At 41.9% G+C, this 20,919-nt stretch overlaps 1 protein-coding gene across 1 annotated transcript in view; it reads left to right on the forward strand.

The window, feature by feature from the left end:
- Positions 1-20,662, forward strand: part of chkb (choline kinase beta) — a 38,415-nt gene extending 17,753 nt beyond the window's left edge. Inside the window, exons 7-11 of the mRNA XM_060923598.1 lie at positions 699-786; positions 3,542-3,650; positions 8,663-8,754; positions 8,935-9,016; positions 10,724-20,662. Coding sequence (XP_060779581.1) covers positions 699-786; positions 3,542-3,650; positions 8,663-8,754; positions 8,935-9,016; positions 10,724-10,780 — 428 coding nt within the window. The 3' untranslated portion in view covers positions 10,781-20,662. The remainder of the gene's footprint in view (positions 1-698; positions 787-3,541; positions 3,651-8,662; positions 8,755-8,934; positions 9,017-10,723) is intronic.
- The last annotated feature ends 257 nt before the right edge of the window (positions 20,663-20,919 follow it).

A 20,919-nucleotide genomic window follows, 5' to 3' on the forward strand; every position in this document is an offset into this window, starting at 1 on the left:
GGCCCATGATGTTGGTTGTCTTCAGGCTTCAGTTTGTTAGGAGCATAAAGTTTGGACTCTGGAGCAATGGAGAAAAGTCATGTGGTCTGAGAAGTCTAGATTTACCCTATTCCACAGTAATGGGTGTGTCAGGATAAGAAGGGAAGCACATGAAGCGATGCATGCATAAGCCTCTGGAGACAGTGCTATGATCTGGGGTTGCTTCAATAGGTCAGGTCAAGGTTCTGCAACTTTATGTGGCAACAGAACGAAGTCAGCTGACAACCTGAATGACCAGGTTATCACATCAATGGATTCCCCCACCACCAAGTCTTGACCTTAACTCTAAGTCTTTGGGATATTCTAGAGAAGACTTTAGAGTTGTTTGACTCTCCTGTCATCAATAGAAGATCTTGGCAAAATATTTATGCAACTCTGGCTGGAAATAAATGTTCTGATGTTGCATAAAGTTGTCGAAACAATGCCACGGTGAACGAATGTTGTAATCAAAGCTAAAGTTGGTCCAATGAAATACTTGTGTGTGTGTGACCTTTTTTTTAAAAAATAATTAATTTATTTATTTTCCCCTTTGACCCGGCAGGGTGTACACAGATCGTATTTTACCTGACTGTCTCTACGTAATTGTCAGTCATTTCCAGACTGCACTTATGTACAACGTTTGCAAAGTTATTTATAAATGTACCTTTTCCCTGCTTTAGGGAACGTCCTGCTGTTGGACGGTCGAGATCAGGATTCCTCTGATAAACTGATGCTTATCGACTTTGAGTACAGCAGCTATAACTACAGGTGAATCTGATAAGAAAAGTCCACTGCATTGCTCCATGTAACACATCACCACTGTATCATTAAAATTATCGCAGTGCGTTGCGTAAGTATTCACCCTCCCTGAACCTTTCCACAGTTTGTACTGAACTAAAACGGACTTGATTTTGGTTTACACGGAAAAGGCTCGTGAGATTGTATTGGTATTTGGCCATAAATTATTCCTAGTGTAACCATTTATAAATCATGTAATTGGTTGAAAGGAGTCCAACTGTGTGTGTAATTAAAGTGTCACATGACCTCAGTAGAAATGCACCCATTTCTAGAAGACCCCAGAGTTTGCTAGAGAACATACCCGAACAAATAGCATCATGAAAGCCAAATGGCTATGAAATCAAGTCCAGGACAACATTCTGAATCAGTCTCAGGCTTCGAACCTCCTTCTGCATGGTGCAGGCCATCTACAAGTCAATGACTGGGTGAGGTGGACCTTATGCCGCTTTTCCACTACAAACGCGGCTGAGTCAGGCTGAGCCGTGCCGTGCTGAGTCGAGCTGAGTGGGGCTGTTGGAGTTGCATTTCGACTACAACCGCGCTGAACCGTGCTGGCTGGAAGTGGGTGGACACATTGGGTGGAGTTAGCGAAAGTGGGTGGACGTCACGTGATGTCATTAAGCAGCGCAAACAGTGACATCAGTGATCTTTTAAGCGGTAGTCTCACGACCCGAATAGTAAACAATAAACATGGAGGACATGGAGTCGTTAGTGTTGCTGGTCTTGGTGCTGTGGCTTGTTGTCACCGACAACGCCAACAGATACTGGCAAGAGCGTATAGATGAGGCGAGGCGCATAAGGCTTCAGAAATTCTCGTAATTCGTAATTATTCTTCTTCCGGGTTTACGGTGTTTACAGATCCCAGCGTGCTCGCGGGGCGTGTGTGGGCGTGTAAGGACACTCCTCCTCACCAATCAGTGCACAGGGGAGTGTCTGCTCACGCCCCCAGCCCCACTCGGCTCGGTTTGGCTCGCTTCAGCCCTACTCCAAAACCGTGCGAGTTTTAGGGGCTAAGCAGGGCTGAAGCGAGCTGAGTCGTGCTGCTCTTTGGTAGTCGAAACGCAAGCCGTGTCGGGCTGAAGTGAGCTGAGAAAGGGTAGTGGAAAAGGGCCATTAGTCAGAGGAGCTGCCAGAGGTGGACAGTAACGAAGTACATTTACTTGAGTACTGTACTTAAGTACACTTTAAGTACCTGTACTTTGCTTGAGTGTTTGTTTTATTTATGACTAACTTCACTACGTTTGAAAGACACACATCGTACTTTTCACTCCACTACATTTCTGTCAAGGTCCTCGTTACTATGTAGCAGTTTTGAAAGTGGATCCCCCCCCCCCCCCCTTCTAAAATGTGATGGTTTTTTCGCAGGTGACACTGAGACAGACTATCACTAGGGTCGGGTCACGTCCATAGACTGAACTTAAGTTTATACAGTGATTCCTCAACAGCATTATTTGAACATGGTCAGTCGACGGCAGAATGGAAGGAGGCGGTTCTTCTGGGGAACGCCCATGAACCCATGTTTCAGTTTTCTGAAAGGATTAAAGATTCGTTTTGTTTTAAACGTGTGCTTTGTTTGCTTAAGACGAACCACGTCATGGCCAACGACAACTCGCCGTCCAACCTGCGGAAGCATATTGAGGGATATAAACATTTTATTCCAAGAGAAAGCTTGCAACGGAGTTGTCTGTGCTTTTAGAGCTAGTGATAATGTTGCAATAGCTATGCAGTCTGCTTAAGCCTAGGTCACAACCGGACGTACTTCTTTTTTTTTTTTTTTTTGGCCGTGCGATTTTTGGCGTTTCCCAAATTGCTGCTTTTTTTTTTCTTCTTTTCATATGGAGAAAGACGCACGTTGGCCGTAAGTTTGTCTTGCAACCTGAAAAAAACGTAAGCGCCTGTAGAGTTTGTTTGACATGACAAAGAACCTCTGCGGCCAGTCTGTGGCTCGAAAATCAGCACATCACACGCGCGCCCTCGGTGTGTTTTTTTTTTTTTTTTTTTTTTTTTTTCTCTTGCGTTTTTTTGCACGTAGACCAGCCGTAGGAGCACGCACGGCCGGTTGTGACCGAGGCTATAGTCAAATGACTTTCTATGGATTTGCCCACCAAGTTGCCATTGCCTTGTCCACGGCTAACATTAACACACGGCTAGTTAATTTGGACACTGTTAGTTAGCATGTATGCTAACATGAATAACTTTAACTTATCTGAAGTCCTTTCAGAAATGTTTTGGCATAATCTTGCCAAATAACCAATGTAGAAATCTTTCTTTTCTAGTAGTGTTAGCTACCCAATATGATTTCGAGTTTGAAAAGTGTTTGCTAGCATGTCAGGTGGAGCTTCACTGCTTAATGTTAAACCACCATGATGGCACAGCATGCGTTCATTTTGTGAATACACATTTCTGTCTTTGGTAATGGCATTAGGTTTTGTACGCATTGTGGCAATAATACAACGATGCGTTGACAGAAAATGTACTTTTAATACTGAAGCATTTTTAAAAGCTAGTTCTTTAACTGAAGTAAATTTGACTGGACAAGTTTTACTCATATTGGAGTAACATTTGAGCAGTGGGATCTGTACTTTGACTTCAGTAATGAAGTTGGGTACTCTGTCCACCTCTGGAGAAGTCCAAGACGGGGTGTTTAATTATGCAAGGCACTGCGTATTATCATGATCTATTTTAACCTGTTGACTCCTGTTCTACTCGTGTCTGTTTGGTGCAGGGGTTTTGACTTTGGGAATCATTTCTGTGAGTGGGTGTATGACTACACACATGACAAGTGGCCTTTTTTTAAGGCAAACCTGGACAACTACCCAACCAGAGAACAGCAGGTGAGATTTTTGCATCTTCTGAATATCTTATTTGTGCCCTCATGATTGTTTAGACCAGGGGTCACCAAACTTTTTTTCTCTGGGGGCCACATTGTCGTTCCTGACTGTGATGGGGGGCCGGGGTCGGGTCAGCTATATCACAGAATTGTATGACCCAGACAAATATGACCACCAGCAGGCCTCATTGTGTAGTAGAGATTACTAGCCTGGCACAGCCGTCCACACTACTATATCCCCACTACTATATCAACACTTGATTCCTGGCACATATTTGTTTATCTTTACTAGTGGTTTGCAAAAGTAGTAATCGAGTCTTCACACTTTGTTTTAATTTGAAATACCACAGATATTCCATTTATTTATTTTCTAATAAAAATATCAAAGCTGTCAAGGTAAGAAACATCTGCCTAGTTGAGGTGATTGACACTGGCAAAGGTGAGTGGAAAATTACAAATTGTAGGTAGGCCTGTTGATATTATTAATAATATAAATAATAGTATGTAGCACTTAATAAAGGTCAAATAAATAGGCCTATAAAATAAATACATTTTAAAAAACAGTGAAATTATAATAATATGATCAATAGATCAATAGATCACAGCAGTTGTGCTGTGTCCTGCACGTCATTGCTCTCATCCATGGCCAAAGCAAAAAAACTCGAATTCTGACACTTTCTCATTCAGCTGGTCATACACGTTGTCCCCCAAATCTTCGGTTCGCCTGGTCATAGTAGGTGCGGAGAGACTCGCCGCATTGAGCACGTCCTTCTTGTCGGGACACACCTCCTCGGCCACAGCAAGCATGCATACTTTAACAAAGTCCCCATCAGTAAACGGCTTTCCATGGGTAGCTAGTGGGTGAGCTGCCTTATAGCTAGCTCGGACAGCAGCCTGGTTGATCTGGGTTTGGCGAAGGAATACATTCTGTTGTGCAGCCAGTCCGCATTTCATCCTCCGAATCCTGTCTTCTCTTGTTTGCCCTCACAAACTAGCATACTCTTTGTGGCGGGTTTCATAGTGACGATGCAGATTATATTCTTTGAAAACCGGCACACTTTCTTTACATACAAGACAAACTGCACGGTCCTTACACTGAACGAAAAAAATAATCAGTGGTCCATTGTTCTTTAAAAACTCTGCACTCTCTGTCAACTTTTCGCTTACCGCTAGGCATTTTGCTGTCCTGAACACTGACAGTTCTCTGCACATGCGCTGCCTGTCACTGCTTGATCGCGAGCATATGACGAAAATTCGGAAAATATGAATAGTTCATTTTATAACTAAATATCAATTTTAATTGATAAAATCAACAAAATACAAGATGCAGACATGTTGTTATTTGCCAAAAAGCAATTAAAAAAAAAATAGGCCATGGCCACTTTTGGGGATTGCCTCATAGGGCCGGTTCAAGTGATGGGGGGCAGAGGGGCTGGGGGGCCGGTCAAAGGGGGGTGGCTGGCCGGATCTGGCCCGCAGGCCGTAGTTTGGTGACCCCTGGTTTAGACAGTGCTACATGTCACTCTGTTCCCTATCCCTTACAAATTGTTCAATAAATTGAACTTCTATATATAAATTTCTATTATTATTTGCACAGAGCTTGTGATGGGAATCTCACGATTTGATTTGGTGTCAGTTCAGGTTTCCGAGATGCAATTATAAAATTCTTCATGCCTTTTGATGCCTTATTTTTATTTGCTTTTCCAGCTTAATGATATTTTCATTCTTAATTGGGGGGAAAAAAATCAGGCTGTCAGTGATGTGGCAAGAATAAATATTAATATTTCATGATTTAGCTGTCAAGCTGTGTGCTTCCTGAATTTTCTCACCTTTACTGTCGCCTGACATGAAAAATGCTTTATTTTTTTCACATTATGAATTATGTAGATACTTTGCATCTAAAAATGAATAACGTATTTGTCTACATACGCTTAAAAAAGGATTTATAGTCTTTGTGATCAGATTTTTTACCTGCGACTGAACCTTAACATGCTGTTTTGTTGTGTGTGTGTATAGAGCACTACAACTGCAATAAAGGATATACATATTATACGAAGATAAGACTGACTGACTGACTGACTAAAACTTGAATGCAGTTTTAGAGGATTTTGATCTTCCTGGTCTCTAGCAGGACTTTCCCCAGGAAAAAAAATCAGAGTGGTGGTATTGATGCAAAGCCCAGCCTGTGAAGGCTGGTTGCGAGGGGGGTCTGGGGGGCATGGTCCCCTGGAAGATTTTGAAATTGGAGACCTCAAATGGTGCATTCTGGTGGTATTTAGGGCTGATTTAGGCACAATTCAACATTATTAAACGTGCTGTTATTTTATTTATTTATTTATTTATAAAACCTTGGCAAAATTAAATTTGAAATGAAAACACTGGAAACAGTCAATTCAGAGAAATACTTAATTTTACTGCACAACAAAAAAAATGCATAATATTGAACGATATAATAGCTGAAATGAAAATACGAGCAATACGACTGTCAGCTGTGCAACCCAACAGGCAAAAGCCTGCAGTCTCGTGCCAGGAACAGAATCAAGGTCAAATCACATAACAGCGCCATCTAGCGACCAGTGTCTAGAACAGGGTTTTATATATGGTTGCAAATGGCAGTCAAATGCAGCAAAACCCTTTTATTTTCACTTCTGGATTGAGTACCAGGGTAGTCTACACCTTTTATGCAGTTGTGCTTGAAAGTTTGTGAACCCTTTAGAATTTTCTATATTTCTGCATAAATATGACCTAAAACAACATCAGATTTTCACACAAGTCCTAAAAGTAGATAAAGAGAACCCAGTTAAACAAATGAGACAAAAATATTATACTTGGTCATTTATTTATTGAGGAAAATGATCCAATATTACACATCTGTGAGTGGCAGAAGTATGTGTACCTCTGCTTTCAGTATCTGGTGTGACCCCCTTGTGCAGCAATAACTGCAACTAAACGTTTCCGGTAACTGTTGATCAGTCCTGCACACCGGCTTGGAGCAATTTTAGCCCATTCCTCCGTACAGAACAGCTTCAACTCTGGGATGTTGGTGGGTTTCCTCACATGAACTGTTCACTTCAGGTCCTTCCACAACATTTCAATTGGATTAAGGTCAGGACTTTGACTTGGCCATTCCAAAACAAACTTTACTCTTCTTTAACCATTCTTTGGTAGAGCAACTTGTGTGCTTAGGGTCGTTGTCTTGCTGCATGACCCACCTTCTCTTGAGATTCAGTTCATGGACAGATGTCCTGACATTTTCCTTTAGAACACTGGTATAATTCAGAATTCATTGTTCCATCAATGATGGCAAGCTGTCCTGGCCCAGATGCAGCAAAACAGGCCCAAACCATGATACTACCACCACCATGTTTCACAGATGGGATAAGGTTCTTATGCTGGAATGCAGTGTTTTCCTTTCTCCAAACAACGCTTCTCATTTAAACCAAAAACTTTCTATTTTGGTCTCATCTGTCCACAAAACATTTTTTCCAATAGCCTTCTGGCTTGTCCACGTGATCTTTAGCAAACTGCAGACGAGCAGCAATGTTCTTTTTGGAGAGCAGTGGCTTTCTCCTTGCAGTCCTGCTATGCACACCATTGTTGTTCAGTGTTCTGATGTTGGACTCATGAACATTAACATTAGCCAATGTGAGCGAGGCCTTCAGTTGCTTAGAAGTTACCCTGGGGTCCTTTGTGACCTCGCCGACTATTACACGCCTTGCTCTTGGAGTGATCTTTGTTGGTCGACCACTCCTGGGGAGGGTAACAATGGTCTTGAATTTCCTCCATTTGTATGCAATCAGTCTGACTGTGGATTGGTGGAGTCCAAACTCTTTAGAGATGGTTTTGTAACCTTTTCCAGCCTGATGAGCATCAACAACGCTTTTTCTGAGGTCCTCAGAAATCTCCTTTGTTCGTGCCATGATACACTTCCACAAACATGTGTTGTGAAGATCAGACTTTGATAGATCCCTGTTCTTTAAATAAAACAGGGTACTCACTCACACCTGATTGTCATCCCATTGATTGAAAACACCTGACTCTAATTTCACCTTCAAATTAACTGCTAATCCTAGAGGTTCACATACTTTTGCCACTCAGATGTGCAATATTGGATCATTTTCCTCAATAAATAAATGACCAAGTATAAGATTTTTGTCTCATTTGTTTAACTGGGTTCTCTTTATCTACTTTTAGGACTTGTGTGAAAATCTGATGTTTTGGTCATATTTATGCAGAGATATAGAAAATTCTAAAGGGTTCACAAACTTTCAAGCACCACTGTATTACAATATCTTCATATTTCTATAGTTATTACTCGCTTTCACAGGAGAATAGGAGATATTTAGATGCGGAAAGTGCTCTACATTTTGTTCAATTTATTTATTTTTTGTGGGCAAGTGACTGTGCGGTGCTGACGTCGCACACTGTGGCAGAGCACCCCGTATCCGCGCTTTGAGGAAAGCCCTGTCTAGGGTTTATTTCTCGTTAGAAATGTTTCTACTGCTGGTATAAGACAGATGAGATCGCTACAGACTCTTTAATGCGATGCATTTTAATAAAATCGATTATTGTTCCGGCGGCACGGTGGTGTAGTGGTTAGCGCTGTCGCCTCACAGCAAGAAGGTCCTGGGTTCGAACCCCGGGTCCGGCGAGGGCCTTTCTGTGTGGAGTTTGCATGTTCTCCCCGTATCCGCGTGGGTTTCCTCCGGGTGCTCCGGTTTCCCCCACAGTCCAAAGACATGCAGGTTAGGTTAACTGGTGACTCTAAATTGACCGTAGGTGTGAATGTGAGTGTGAATGGTTGTCTGTGTCTATGTGTCAGCCCTGTGATGACCTGGCGACTTGTCCAGGGTGTACCCCGCCTTTCGCCCGTAGTCAGCTGGGATAGGCTCCAGCTTGCCTGCGACCCTGTAGAAGGATAAAGCGGCTAGAGATAATGAGAATGAGATGAGAGATTATTGTTCCCGTTATTACTCGGCACGCCTCTCACCTTGGCTTTTCTGGTTCACTCTTCAGCTGCACTTCTTCAGAAACTACTTGTCCGAGGGTGCAGACACGGTATGTGAAGACCAAAGTGTGATGGAACAGATGGTCATTGAAGCAAACAGGTATGATTTCGGTTTGTAAACCTCAAAGCTTTTTTTTTCCACTTCATTCTGTAACGTGTGCAGCCTGGAAGTCTAATCATCTGTTTTGCTGATGGATGGTCACCTTCTTGCACCTCATTTTGATTTCCCTAATAATCCCATTTTAATCCCTCATTCGCACTTGTGTGTACCCATTTGCAGGTTTGCCCTTGCCTCTCATTTCTTCTGGGGTCTGTGGTCCATTATACAAGCCAAGCTTTCCAAGATTGAATTTGGATACATGGTGAGTAGGTCAGAATTAATAACGCGTTATATAAAAAATAACTATTCACAATGATGTTCATTCAGCTCAGAGATTTTCGCCATGGGAGCTGTTTTTATATGTGGTTTATGTATATGCAGAATTTATTTATTTTGAGCACCCCCCACCCCCACCCCCCGAGCCTTTGTAGTGGGGCTTTCAGGTCTTAAGGCCAATTTATGCTGACAACCCAGTCCTCGCAGATGGCGTCTGTGTAGCCCCCCCACCTTCGCAGACGCTCTGCGCGCACCTCCCAAAAATTGTGACCACCGCAGAAGCCTCGCAGACAGCGTCGCAGACAAGAGGGCTCTGATTGGTCCACTCTACATCCACTGTACACGCACTTCCGCTTCCCTACTTTCCCGGTTTGGTTTGTTTTCACGACCGCCATTTTTAAAAACACGAGTGAAGATGGAGCAGCACGAAGAGCGGGTGATCGAGGAAATGAGGAAGTACGTACATCTATACGACTCCAGTTCTAGTCATTATAAGTAACCGGAGGATAAACACTCCACTAACCACACCCACCAACTACTCCTAGCGACTTCGCGCCCCTTTGCGTTGTGGCGGTGAATAACATCGCACACGCTTATTACTCCCCGCTCAACAATAAATTACAACTGTCTGCGAAAGCCTTGTCGCAAGAGCATGCAGAGGCCCTTAGTCAGATCACGTCGTCATCTGAATAATGAAATTAAATGGATGGAAACAATATAAGCCACACCCCCGGGGGGGGGGGGACACCAACCAACCAACCAAAAAAAAAAGTATAGATGATTTTAGTAATTCAGAGTAGAGTGAAGGAGCATTCCCCCCCCCCTTTCTAAATTATGCATGGCATTACGTTTTGATGAAAAATGCACCTTTTTAGAGAATCAATAACCAAATCACGGTTAGTTCAGATAACAATCAATAATCGCTACATTTTTCCTTTTAGATATCTTGACCCCTGGTTCTTATCACACACACGCTGTACTTTTTGTTTAAATTTTGAACTCGATGATTGATACGACATCTTTAATTGCCACTGTACATCACTGTTAGGATAAGACCGCGGATATAAAATAAGAAAAATAAGTCTTTATTCAAGTACAAAAGCTTATTGAAATGTCAGTAGAAATACAGTGAGGTATATAATATAAATTTAAAAAAAGTCTTTTGAAAGACCTCCTGTAATGAGTAAACGAGCAGTCGGATTTGGGAACTGATCACAGATAGGGATTTATGTCCACGTCCTGTATACAGGGGTGATAGCGTTCCGGCGCCACGCCGGATTTCCGGCGTACCGTGGCTGGGGAAAAAATAATAATAATCTAGTTCGCCCATTGTCCTGTGTCATTCTGAGATGCGCAGATAGACAGTAAAGGGAATTCCCTTTACTGTCTATCTGCGCATCTCAGAATGACACCGGACAATGGGCAAACTAGATTTTTTTTTTTTTTTTTTTTTTTTTTCCCCCAGCCACGGTACGCCGGAAATCCGGCGCGACGCCAGAAATCCGGCGCGGCGCCGGAACGCTATCACCCCTGTGTATATTAAATGTCTATATATCATGTAAAACCACACATGATGGATGAAATAAGGGTTGTTAAGCAAAACATCCCTCATGACTGAGTCTAAGCTGAAATAACGACCGTGTTTTAATTCTCTCTGTATGTGTCTACTGCTTTTTCTTTTCTCCATCTTCAGGACTACGCCCAGCACAGGTTTGATTCGTACTTCAAGCAGAAAAAGCTCTTTGCCTAATCAGCTGTTGGCGAAGGTTTCTAGATGGATCAGAGCTCAGATGGGCACATCTCTCATTCATTTTACACTTGACCTTAGGAAATACTGAATAATACAGTACTGTGCAAAAGTCTTAGGTACATGCAAAGAAATACTGTAGAGCAAAGATGCCTTCAAAAATAATGAAATTAAACGTTTCTACACTTAATACTAATAATAACTTTATTTATCTAGCACTTTTCTTTTCAAGCCAGGTAGCACCAAGCGATTTACATCATGATGCAGGCATTACAGAAAAAAAAATGTTCAAATAAACCGAAAACATAAAGAACTGCAAGATATAAAATATTAAGAATATAAATATACTAAAATAAGAGAATAAATGCATATAATTTTCCGGAAACAATTTAAGAAAAAAGTGCATCTGTAAGTGCTGAATGATTAAGTGTCTTTTTAAGCAAGACTTAAACATGGGTACCGAGTCAGTTGATGTAATGCTTGGAGGTAAGCTGTTCCAAAGTCTAGGAGCCATTGTAGACTTAAATTATAAATAGCGGTATGCAGTAATAAATGAAACACAGTCAATATTTGGTTGCTTAGATAACAGTAGTCTTGGGTACAGTTTGTTGGTAAGAAATGAGCTGTAGGTTTTACTGAGTATCTTGCAGAACCAGCCACAGTTCTTCTGGACACTTTGACTGTTACACTCGCTTCTTAATTTTGCAGCAAATCCCAGCAGCCTTCATCATGTTATAGTCTGAAAAGTGCACTTTTATTTCTTTACTGCCATACAAACATTTTTCATCTGTTATCCATAACCGCTTATCCTGTACAGGGTCGCAGGCAAGCTGGAGCCTATCCCAGCTGACTACGGGCGAAAGGCGGGGTACACCCTGGACAAGTCGCCAGGTCATCACAGGGCTGACACATAGACACAGACAACCATTCACACTCTCATTCACACCTACGGTCAATTTAGAGTCACCAGTTAACCTAACCTGCATGTCTTTGGACTGTGGGGGAAACCGGAGCACCCGGAGGAAACCCATGCATGTCAGCCACTGGGCTTGAACCCAGAACCTTCTTGCTGTGAGGCGACAGTGCTAACCATTACACCACCGTGCTGCCCAAACATTTTTCAGTAACATTTAATTTTGTGCTGGAAGACCTAATGTTTGGAGATCTGTAATGTGGTTTTTTTTTTTTTTTTTTTTTTTTTTTTTTTTTTTACTTGCTGAATAATCTAGATATCATAAAACAGAAAAGCTATAACGGTTTATACTTTAAAATAAAATAGGGTGCCTATGACGTTTGCACAGTACTGTACCTTGAATGGTTCCAATCATGAACAAGTGGTCACTTATTTCTTTCTTCATAATATTCTCAACATTATCAACTGTAATTTTCTCTAATGGTCTTGCTTGGAGCACAAATCTCCCATAATACAGCACCAATCACAGATGTGGCACATTTATCCAATCAAATCCCAGTACTTGGTGTATGTAGATACTATGTATTGCAATTTACTGTATGTTTATTTTCATTTTTTGACAATGATGAACCTCCTGAATCATGAATGTGTGAGAGAGAGAAAGGAAAGTTTTTCTGTGTAAAGCTGCACAGTTCAGTGTACACAAGGGTCCACACTTGTTCCTTATTATATTTATTTCCATATTTCACACAATACTGTAAGCTTTGCCGATCGTCATCTCTCACTATTGTCTTTCTGAGCAATTATTAAAAACCCGTAACTGTGTTTCTGCACTGATGTGTAGTCTGAGGTGATATAAGGACCATGCACACGTTTCAGTTAGCATGTCGAGTAGATAGTCTACGCACCCCTGTTAAATTGCAGGTTTTTGGGAAATAAAAAAATGAAACGAAGATAAATCATGTCGGAACTTCAGGTCAGATCCAATGAGTCGAGTTTATTTTTTTATAGCGCTTTTAACATTGTTGCAAAGCAGCTTTATTGAATTTTAATGACTTTTAAACATAAGCTAATTTTATCCCTAATCTATCCTCAATGAGAAGCCTGTGGCGATGATGGCAAGGAAAAACTCCCTCAGATGACATGAGGAAGAAACCTCGAGAGAAACCAGACTCAAAAGGGAACCTATCCTCATTTGCTTGATAATGTGATTTAACAGTTTTAACATTGAAGTCTGAGGTTATAACTCTTCATTGATGGAAACTTAAGTGCAAAACTGTTCATGAGAACTGCAGTCCTAAAGTCAACTGTAGTCCTCAGCCATAAAAGCATTACTGTAAGTGTCCAGAGCGTCTTCCAAGTGCGACTTTCAACTGTCCATATGGGGCTGTCCTCCACAGGAGCGATGCGATGAGACTCTAACCAGACGTAGGGCATCAGGATGGATCAGGCAGGTCCGAGGAGCAGAAGAGGTCAGCACCTCTGTTTCAGGATTGATGTAACTCAGAAGGACCGACAGAGTGGGAGGGGAGTAAAAGAGAGAGAGAGAGAGAGAGAAAACGCAGGTTGTTGGGTATGCCCAATGAGGAGTAGCATCATCTCGAGTGTGGCTATGTGGTAATTATGCTCTGCCAGGCTCGCTGCATCAGTAGAGGTTTTGGAAATCTGATGTTTCTCAGCAGACTTTGATAAGGCAGCTGGGCCATAGAAGGTTCACGCTGCATGCTGCACGCTACACGCGTGTAAAGAAAAGTGGACAAACGTAGCATGACTTGCTCTGGGCCATAGAACGGCGTTCACGTTGCACGCTGCACACTTCACGCGTGAAGCGAGAAATGAACATGCACACTTTTTTCTAGGCGTGAAGATGGAAATTCCAGTCAATGCATGCGGTCACCGCCGCGCCAGCCAATCAGAACGGGTCTAGGGAGATAACTCTATGCTTTCAGGGGAAAACTTCAGAAAAAATATAATTGAATGGTATAATTGAAAAATAGTTCTTCATCGGGATTGTCAAGCAGATTATAGAATGTTCGGTGAAATTCACCACGGGTTTCTCTCAGAAGGAAGTGTTCTCGGCTCCAAATTCTGTTCCTTTTTCTCTTCCTCTGTCTCAGTAAAAGCAGAATGAGGCAATCGTCGTCATCCGAAGAGTCCATATTGTTGGTTACTCGGTCAAAGTAGAACAGACGCAACACGTGAACATCCAAGCATGAAGTTTAATGGCCCAGGGTCCGGTTCTTCACGTGAACGTGCAGCGTGAACCTTCTATGGCCCAGCTGCCTAACAGTGGTTTCTTCTTGAGGACGAAGAGAACTAGGGTTGACCTTTCCTTATGGCGAGCGGCTCTGTGGTCCTTCTTGCTTTTAGCATAGGGCTGCAGAACGCCAAGTCAGGAAAGGTGTAGGTTCTGTCTGCGTCTGATTGCAAAATACCATAATTCAGGTGGCACGAACATGAGGGTAGGCCTTCTGTCCTTCAAGGGTCCGCAGCATGCCTGTTGAAGGTTGAACAGACAGTAAAGGAGTCAAAGGCATTTGCATAACCCATCTTAAGTGCTGGGGTATTCAGGATGGCACCCAGCTCTGACTGCAAGAGGTATCAGAGTTGGCTACATTTGTCTGAAGTGCAGTAGTATTTGGGTGTGGGTGGTGCATGTAGGCCTTTGCTAACTAAAGAGCACTGGGCAGCTTCAAGTAGCTGGGCAACACCTGGCATTTGTATTGCTCACTGAGCTTACTATGGCTGTGTAGCAAATTGTCCAATGCTGTTTTTAGAAGCGCAAAGTCGCTCCACTCTAACACTGACAGCATGGGCCGAGGGATGCCGTATGCAGAGGCAGTTAACCAGGATGGGTGCTGGGAATGCCTGAATGTTATGAGGAATGGCATTTTGCAGATGAGTGAGTGACTGAAGGCTGTGGCATTTAATAAATATTGGGTGGAGCTGCCAAGCGGTACAACATGAGGCACAATTAAGAAGTTGTTGTATATTATAGGATGGTATTGTTCTAGTCATGGGGTGCTGCGCTGCTGGACTACTGTGGGGCAGTGATGTGGTTGGGACTGCAGGAAGCACAACTGAACATGGCACTGTACTGTCGGAGCTGGCACTGTAGCAGGGTATTGCAGCGACTGTGGTGCTTGGTTAGCCGTGCAGGAGACAGCATAATTATGATTGACGTTGTAGCAGTCACTTGAGGACTACTGACACACATCATAGCTGGGGCTACAGGAACTGGTACTGGTGATGACACTCTGGGCTGTGTGATGGTGGTGATACAGGAAATGCTGTGGTAGATTGCATTGATGGAGGTAGTGCTGGAACTGGGCCCCCTACTGGCACTATTGATTGATTCTTTCTTTCTTTTCATGAACCTGCATTAAAACAGTGGTAGCAGGTCTCATTGTACTTGAATGGGGCAAACAAACACTTTAGTTCCACCCTTAGTCTTTCTGACATGTGCACACCCTTGTATAATTGGGCATGTGGTTGTGTTCATAATAAACCCATCGTGTTCAGTGTCCTGTTCAAAAGTAATTATCATATAACAGTCATGAATGAAATTATTCTCATTAACCCCAAATAAAGATCAGCTGTTTATGTGGGATTTTCTTGACCTTTTCTTGATTTAAGGGAAAATGCCAGTGAATTTTAGTGCACGACATTCAGACATCTGCTAGTAAGATGAAAAGGAATTTTACCTTTTCAGCACAACAATGACCCAAAGCATATATCCAGATCAATATGGCTAAACCAAAAGAAGACCGATGTGTTTTAATGGCCGAGCCAGAGCCCAGCCCTGAATCCGAATAAATATCTGTGGGGTGGCCTGAAGTGAGCTATGCACAGGAGAAGCCTTCAGTTTCTTGGCTCCAGAATGTTTTTTTAGAAGAAAGGTTGGGAAAATAGTCCTAAGTCAAGATGGACTCTCTCACAAAGACTGCTAACAGACGAAACCCCCCCGTCTTACAAAAAGAAAAATCAATCTCATTATCTCTAGCCACTTTATCCTGTCCTACAGGGTCGCAGGCAAGCTGGAGTCCCAGCTGACTGTGGGTGAAAGGCGGGGTACACCCTGGACAAGTCACCAGGTCATCACAGGGCTGACACACAGACACAGACAACCATTCACACTCACATTCACACCTACGGTCAATTTAGAGTCACCAGTTAACCTAACCTGCATGTCTTTGGACTGTGGGGGAAACCGGAGCACCCGGAGGAAACCCACGCGGACACGGGGAGAACATGCAAACTCCGCACAGAAAGGCCCTCGCCGGCCCCGGGGCTCGAACCCGGACCTTCTTGCTGTGAGGCGACAGCGCTAACCACTACACCACCGTGCCGCCCAGTTCTGAGCTCCAATGGGCTAATATATTATCGTCTGTTTTGGTTTAGGTAATACATCAACAGTAAGCATGTTACAGATTCAGTCGAAGGTGAACAAAGTGGATCATTTACTCGATCGTTATTTTTCCATTGAAATGTTTGGAGGAGAAACTGAAGGTTGATGGATTGAGCATGTTTTCAAGAATAAGAAAATAAGTGCTTTTCTTTATTGCTTTTGCTGATTGATTTTTTTTTCCCCTTTGCTTGAGGGGCCAAGCTGTCAATCAGCTGGCTTTGGGTGGGCCTTCCTGCCCAGGATGAGTAGTCCATTTCCTGCACACATGAATCCTGCTTTTGTGCAGTGTGAATGTGGTAGCAGTTTGAATTGGGGAGGGAAGGAGAGGATTTGCTTCCTCTGTGTACACTCAACATTATCTGGTCTTATTTTCCCTAAAAATGTTTCTGGGTTGTTGTGGGTTTTTTACTTTTTATAGTTTGCAATTTTTAACTTTAAAGGTGGAAAAAGTTCTGACATGATTTGTCCGAGTTTCGATATATATTTTTTTTCCTTTTACCTCACAAAAACCTGACATTTATCTACATGTAGTCGTCAATTTTGTTTGAGCGAATAGATAAAACAAAAGAATTAAATGAAGCACTTGGCTTTTTACTTTGTGACAAACCGTTAACACTTTTTTTTTTTTTTTTTTTAAATCAGGAATTTGCAGGAGCAGATGGGGGAATTTTACTCTCATACGGGCATTAGTGGGTGGTTTAGATATGAAACTTGTAGGACAAAGATTGGCTGTTCATTAGCATCGAAGCTTGTATGCTGTTAGTTGTTCACGTTTGTTTATTTAAGGGTTGTTTTACAATCAGGGTACACAAGCTAAAAATCACATTTAACACTTATTATCTTCAATATCAGAAGACTTGACTAAATAAACTTGGTTGTTTATTGTAGCCCTGTGATAGCTCTATTTACCATGCAAAAAAAAAAAATTGTGATAACGTTATTTTTGGTGAATGTATGGTAATATGTCATATTTAGCAAAATTACTCGTGTCATTTAGAAAAAGTGCTTTTTTGACCACAGGTAGCTCCAAAAGGGATGCACTTAAATCATTCTTTATACCATAAAACAAATATTTGGTTCCATATCATTGGAAACATAGTTAAGTTTTAATGTTGAATGCCAGTAAGTTTTCAGACTATTTTAATCAAATTAGTATGTAATTGTGTCAAAAAAAAGTCCTCTCCGAGACAGCTAATTTTTCAATATAAAATAACATATCTAAAATGATTATTTTCATCCTAAAATGTGGTCAAGGTATTGGGACATAAATATTAGAGACAACTAACACACAGCTTACAGCCTTATATTTAAAAGCACTATGGAAGTAGTGGATTCTGAATTTATCAACAAAAAAAAAAAGTCCTCTCCGAGAATCACTTCATTTGTTTCTCCCATCTTATAGCAGATTACACAAAACTACCATACACATGTCAAAAAATTACCTGAAATCTGTTCTTTAACTTGTCCTTCACTTAAAAACTGGTACAAGAACCAGTTTGAATCAATTTGAATTTTGGACCCCTGTGACACAAACTTTTGTACCCTGATTGTAAAACAACCCTTATTCATCTTCAGTAACTGCTTTATCCTGGTCAGGGTAACTGGTTTAAAACATTTCTATAGCAAACCCCTGAAAGCTTTAAAGTTTCAGTTGTAATGAACACTTATGGTTATTCCAACCGTTTTTAACTGCTCTTAGTTGTGATACTGAGGGAGCTTGTAAGGGGCCTGCACGCAGATCGACACCTGCAGGTTAGTACGTCACATCCGGCGGCTTGTGTGTTTATACCACAGTTGTGTGAGCGTTAACCTGAAAGACTGAATGTGTCATACTGTAGTCAAGTATTTATAGAAATTTCTGGAATTCTATGTATGAATGTTTAATCATCTTCATTCAGTACCAGTCAAAAGTTAAGACACCTTCTAATTCGATGGTTATTTTTATGAATTAAACACTTTACAGCATAAAGTAATGATGGATGTCGTTTCTCTTTACTTAGTTGTTCGGTCCTTGGCATAATATGGATTACTACAGTTGTCGTGTGGAATAGGGCTATTTACTGTTTGATCTCAAACCCATTAAGAAGGAAAGAAATTGCACGAATTAACATTTGACGAGGCACCTGTTAATTGAAAAGCATTCCAGGTGACGACCTCATGAAACTGGTTAAGATAATGTTGGTGTGTAAAGTGTCATAAAGGTAAACACTGGATACTTTTGAAGAATCTAAAATATGAAACGCATTTTGTTTAACACTTGCCACATAATTCTGGACGTGTTCCATCTGTTAGTTCGTAGTTTTGACGTCTTCCGGATTGTTCTACAATGTAGAAAATAGTCACAATATAGAAAAACCTATGAATGAGCAGAGTAGGGGTGTACAAACTTTTGCCAGGTACTGTGTATCTTTTGTGTCTTTCTTTAATCTGACTAAATGGCCAGGCTGCTAGCGCTGTATTTGTACTGGGATCAGGTCATACCAAGATTTTTATTTGTAGTGGTTTTTTTTAAATTTCAACATTTTTGTGTGCAGTGTGTGTTTTGTTTATTGACCTCTATCAGTTATCCAAAGCAGATCAGTACTGAATCCAAACCAAGTACAGGGTGTTTCAAAAAAAAATATGATATTTGAGATGTAAATATCCCAGAAACTATAGAGGCAAATTAAACTGAACAGGCTTGATGTTGAGCAAAATAGTATTTATTCCTCAAAATTTGAACGAGAAATTCAAAGGCATGTGGATTCCATGCGTAATTTCACAAATTTTCAAAATTCGCGAACCCTCTCGAACGTGTCTTCCGATGCTTGCGGTCGTCCAGATCCTTTTGCCCTGCGCACACAGACAGCCTTCCTCTTTTGAACATTTTGTGCCGTGTCCAAATCTGCATTGCAGTTGGTGCGTTTTTAGAGAATTCTCTCATAAATGCACCCTGCACAGTCTTGTTCGACTCTAATGCCGCTTTTCCACTACCAACGCGGCTGAGTCGGGCTGAGCCGTGCCGTGCTGAGTCGAGCTGAGCGGGGCTGTTGGAGTTGCATTTCGACTACAACCGCGCTGAACCGTGCTGGCTGGAAGTGGGTGGACACATTGGGCGGAGTTAGCGAAAGTGGGTGGACATCACGTGATGTCGTTAGGCGGCGCAAACAGTGACATCAGTGACCTTTTAAGCGGTAGTCTCACGACCAGGATAGTAAACAATAAACATGGAGTCGTTAGTGTTGCTGGTCTTGGTGCTGTGGCTTGTTGTCACCGACAACGCCAGCAGATACTGGCAAGAGCGTATAGATGAGGCGAGGCGCATAAGGCTTCAGAAATTCTCGTAATTCTTCCGGGTTTACGGTGTTTACCGATCCCAGCGTGCTCGCGGGGCGTGTGTGGGCATGTGAGGACACTCCTCCTCACCAATCGGTGCACAGGGGAGTGTCTGCTCACGCCCCTAGCCCCACTCGGCTCGGTTTGGCTCACTTCAGCCCCACTCCAAAACCGTGCGAGTTTTGGGTGCTAAGCAGGGCTGAAGCGAGCTGAGTCATGCTGTTCTAAGGTAGTCGAAACGCGAGCCGTGTCGGGCTGAAGTGAGCTGAAAAAGGGTAGTGGAAAAGGGCCATTACACACAAAACGCCTTTTCTTTTCCAGTCAATGGCATTTCTATACCTAAAAAGAGGATTAAAAAAAAAACAAAGATAAAATTTTGACCTGTTTCCACACATGCTGTTAAAATTTGAGGTCAGTTGAACAATAATTGGTAAAGTTATTAGATTGTAAAAGATCACATTTTTTTTAAACACCCTGTATGAAATATGATAGCCGTTTTATAGTCCTTCCCACGCCACGTGGCACATAGGGTGGTGCCGATCTCAGTTTCCGTAGCCCTTGGCCTCTCACCTATTACATAGCTAGGGTTACAGTGTGTGTGTGGGGGGGGCTAGTCCTCTGGTAACCACGAGAGTTTGACTCCCCACTCGCATCTGTATTGCAGCGTGCCTTGGCAGTAGGTACCATTTTTATGATGGTCTTTGGTATGACCCGACCGTGAGTAGAACTTGCGATCGAGAGGTGGATATGCTAACCACTAGGCCACTAGACTTTATAATCTAGATTCAAATATATACAAGATAAAATCCAGGCCACAAGGATCACTAATGTTCTGAATTTTCATTATCGGTATTTCCATCCTTTTTAGTATACCACGTTTAGTTATTTCCAATGGAAGTTGAGCCAGAGTGGTGAATATGTACTACTTTTAAATAAATAGAGGTAATAGTCTGGACTCTACTCATACTTGTGGTTTGTTTGGTTTTTTGTTTTAAGTGCATCCCTTTCCTTACTTTCCATCACTTTACATCTGCAATGATCCGTCTCATTTATTATTGTCTTAAAGGACCACAACCGTACTGAGCTCCACATTTTCCTCCTCCACGCTGAAGCGTTGTGTTGACCAACACAATGTGTACTTTGTACAGTAAGTGAACTTGGCCAAGAAAGTGAATTTTGATTCTGAGCTGGGTCCAGTTTTCATTTATCATGTATTTGTGTTCATTAAAACTACTTCTTTTGGTCTGTCTACACGTGTTTTGTTTTTCTGTGAACCTCCTACTTCAAATAAGAATATTTTAAATCTAACCATTTTGTGTAAATGTCATTTATACTGTATCAGTCTAATTCATGTTTTCCATTCTATTAAAACACTACACCAAAAGGAAATGTACAGTCATAACATTCCCAAAGGTCCCTAAATTATGGAATGGCTTAAAATGTCACCACTAGTACAGGAAGTAAGCTTTTTTTTTTCCTTTTCTTTTTTTCTTTAAATTTATCAAG

This window comes from Neoarius graeffei, chromosome 6 (assembly GCF_027579695.1).
Source record: "Neoarius graeffei isolate fNeoGra1 chromosome 6, fNeoGra1.pri, whole genome shotgun sequence".
In the NCBI taxonomy this organism is placed as follows: domain Eukaryota; kingdom Metazoa; phylum Chordata; class Actinopteri; order Siluriformes; family Ariidae; genus Neoarius; species Neoarius graeffei.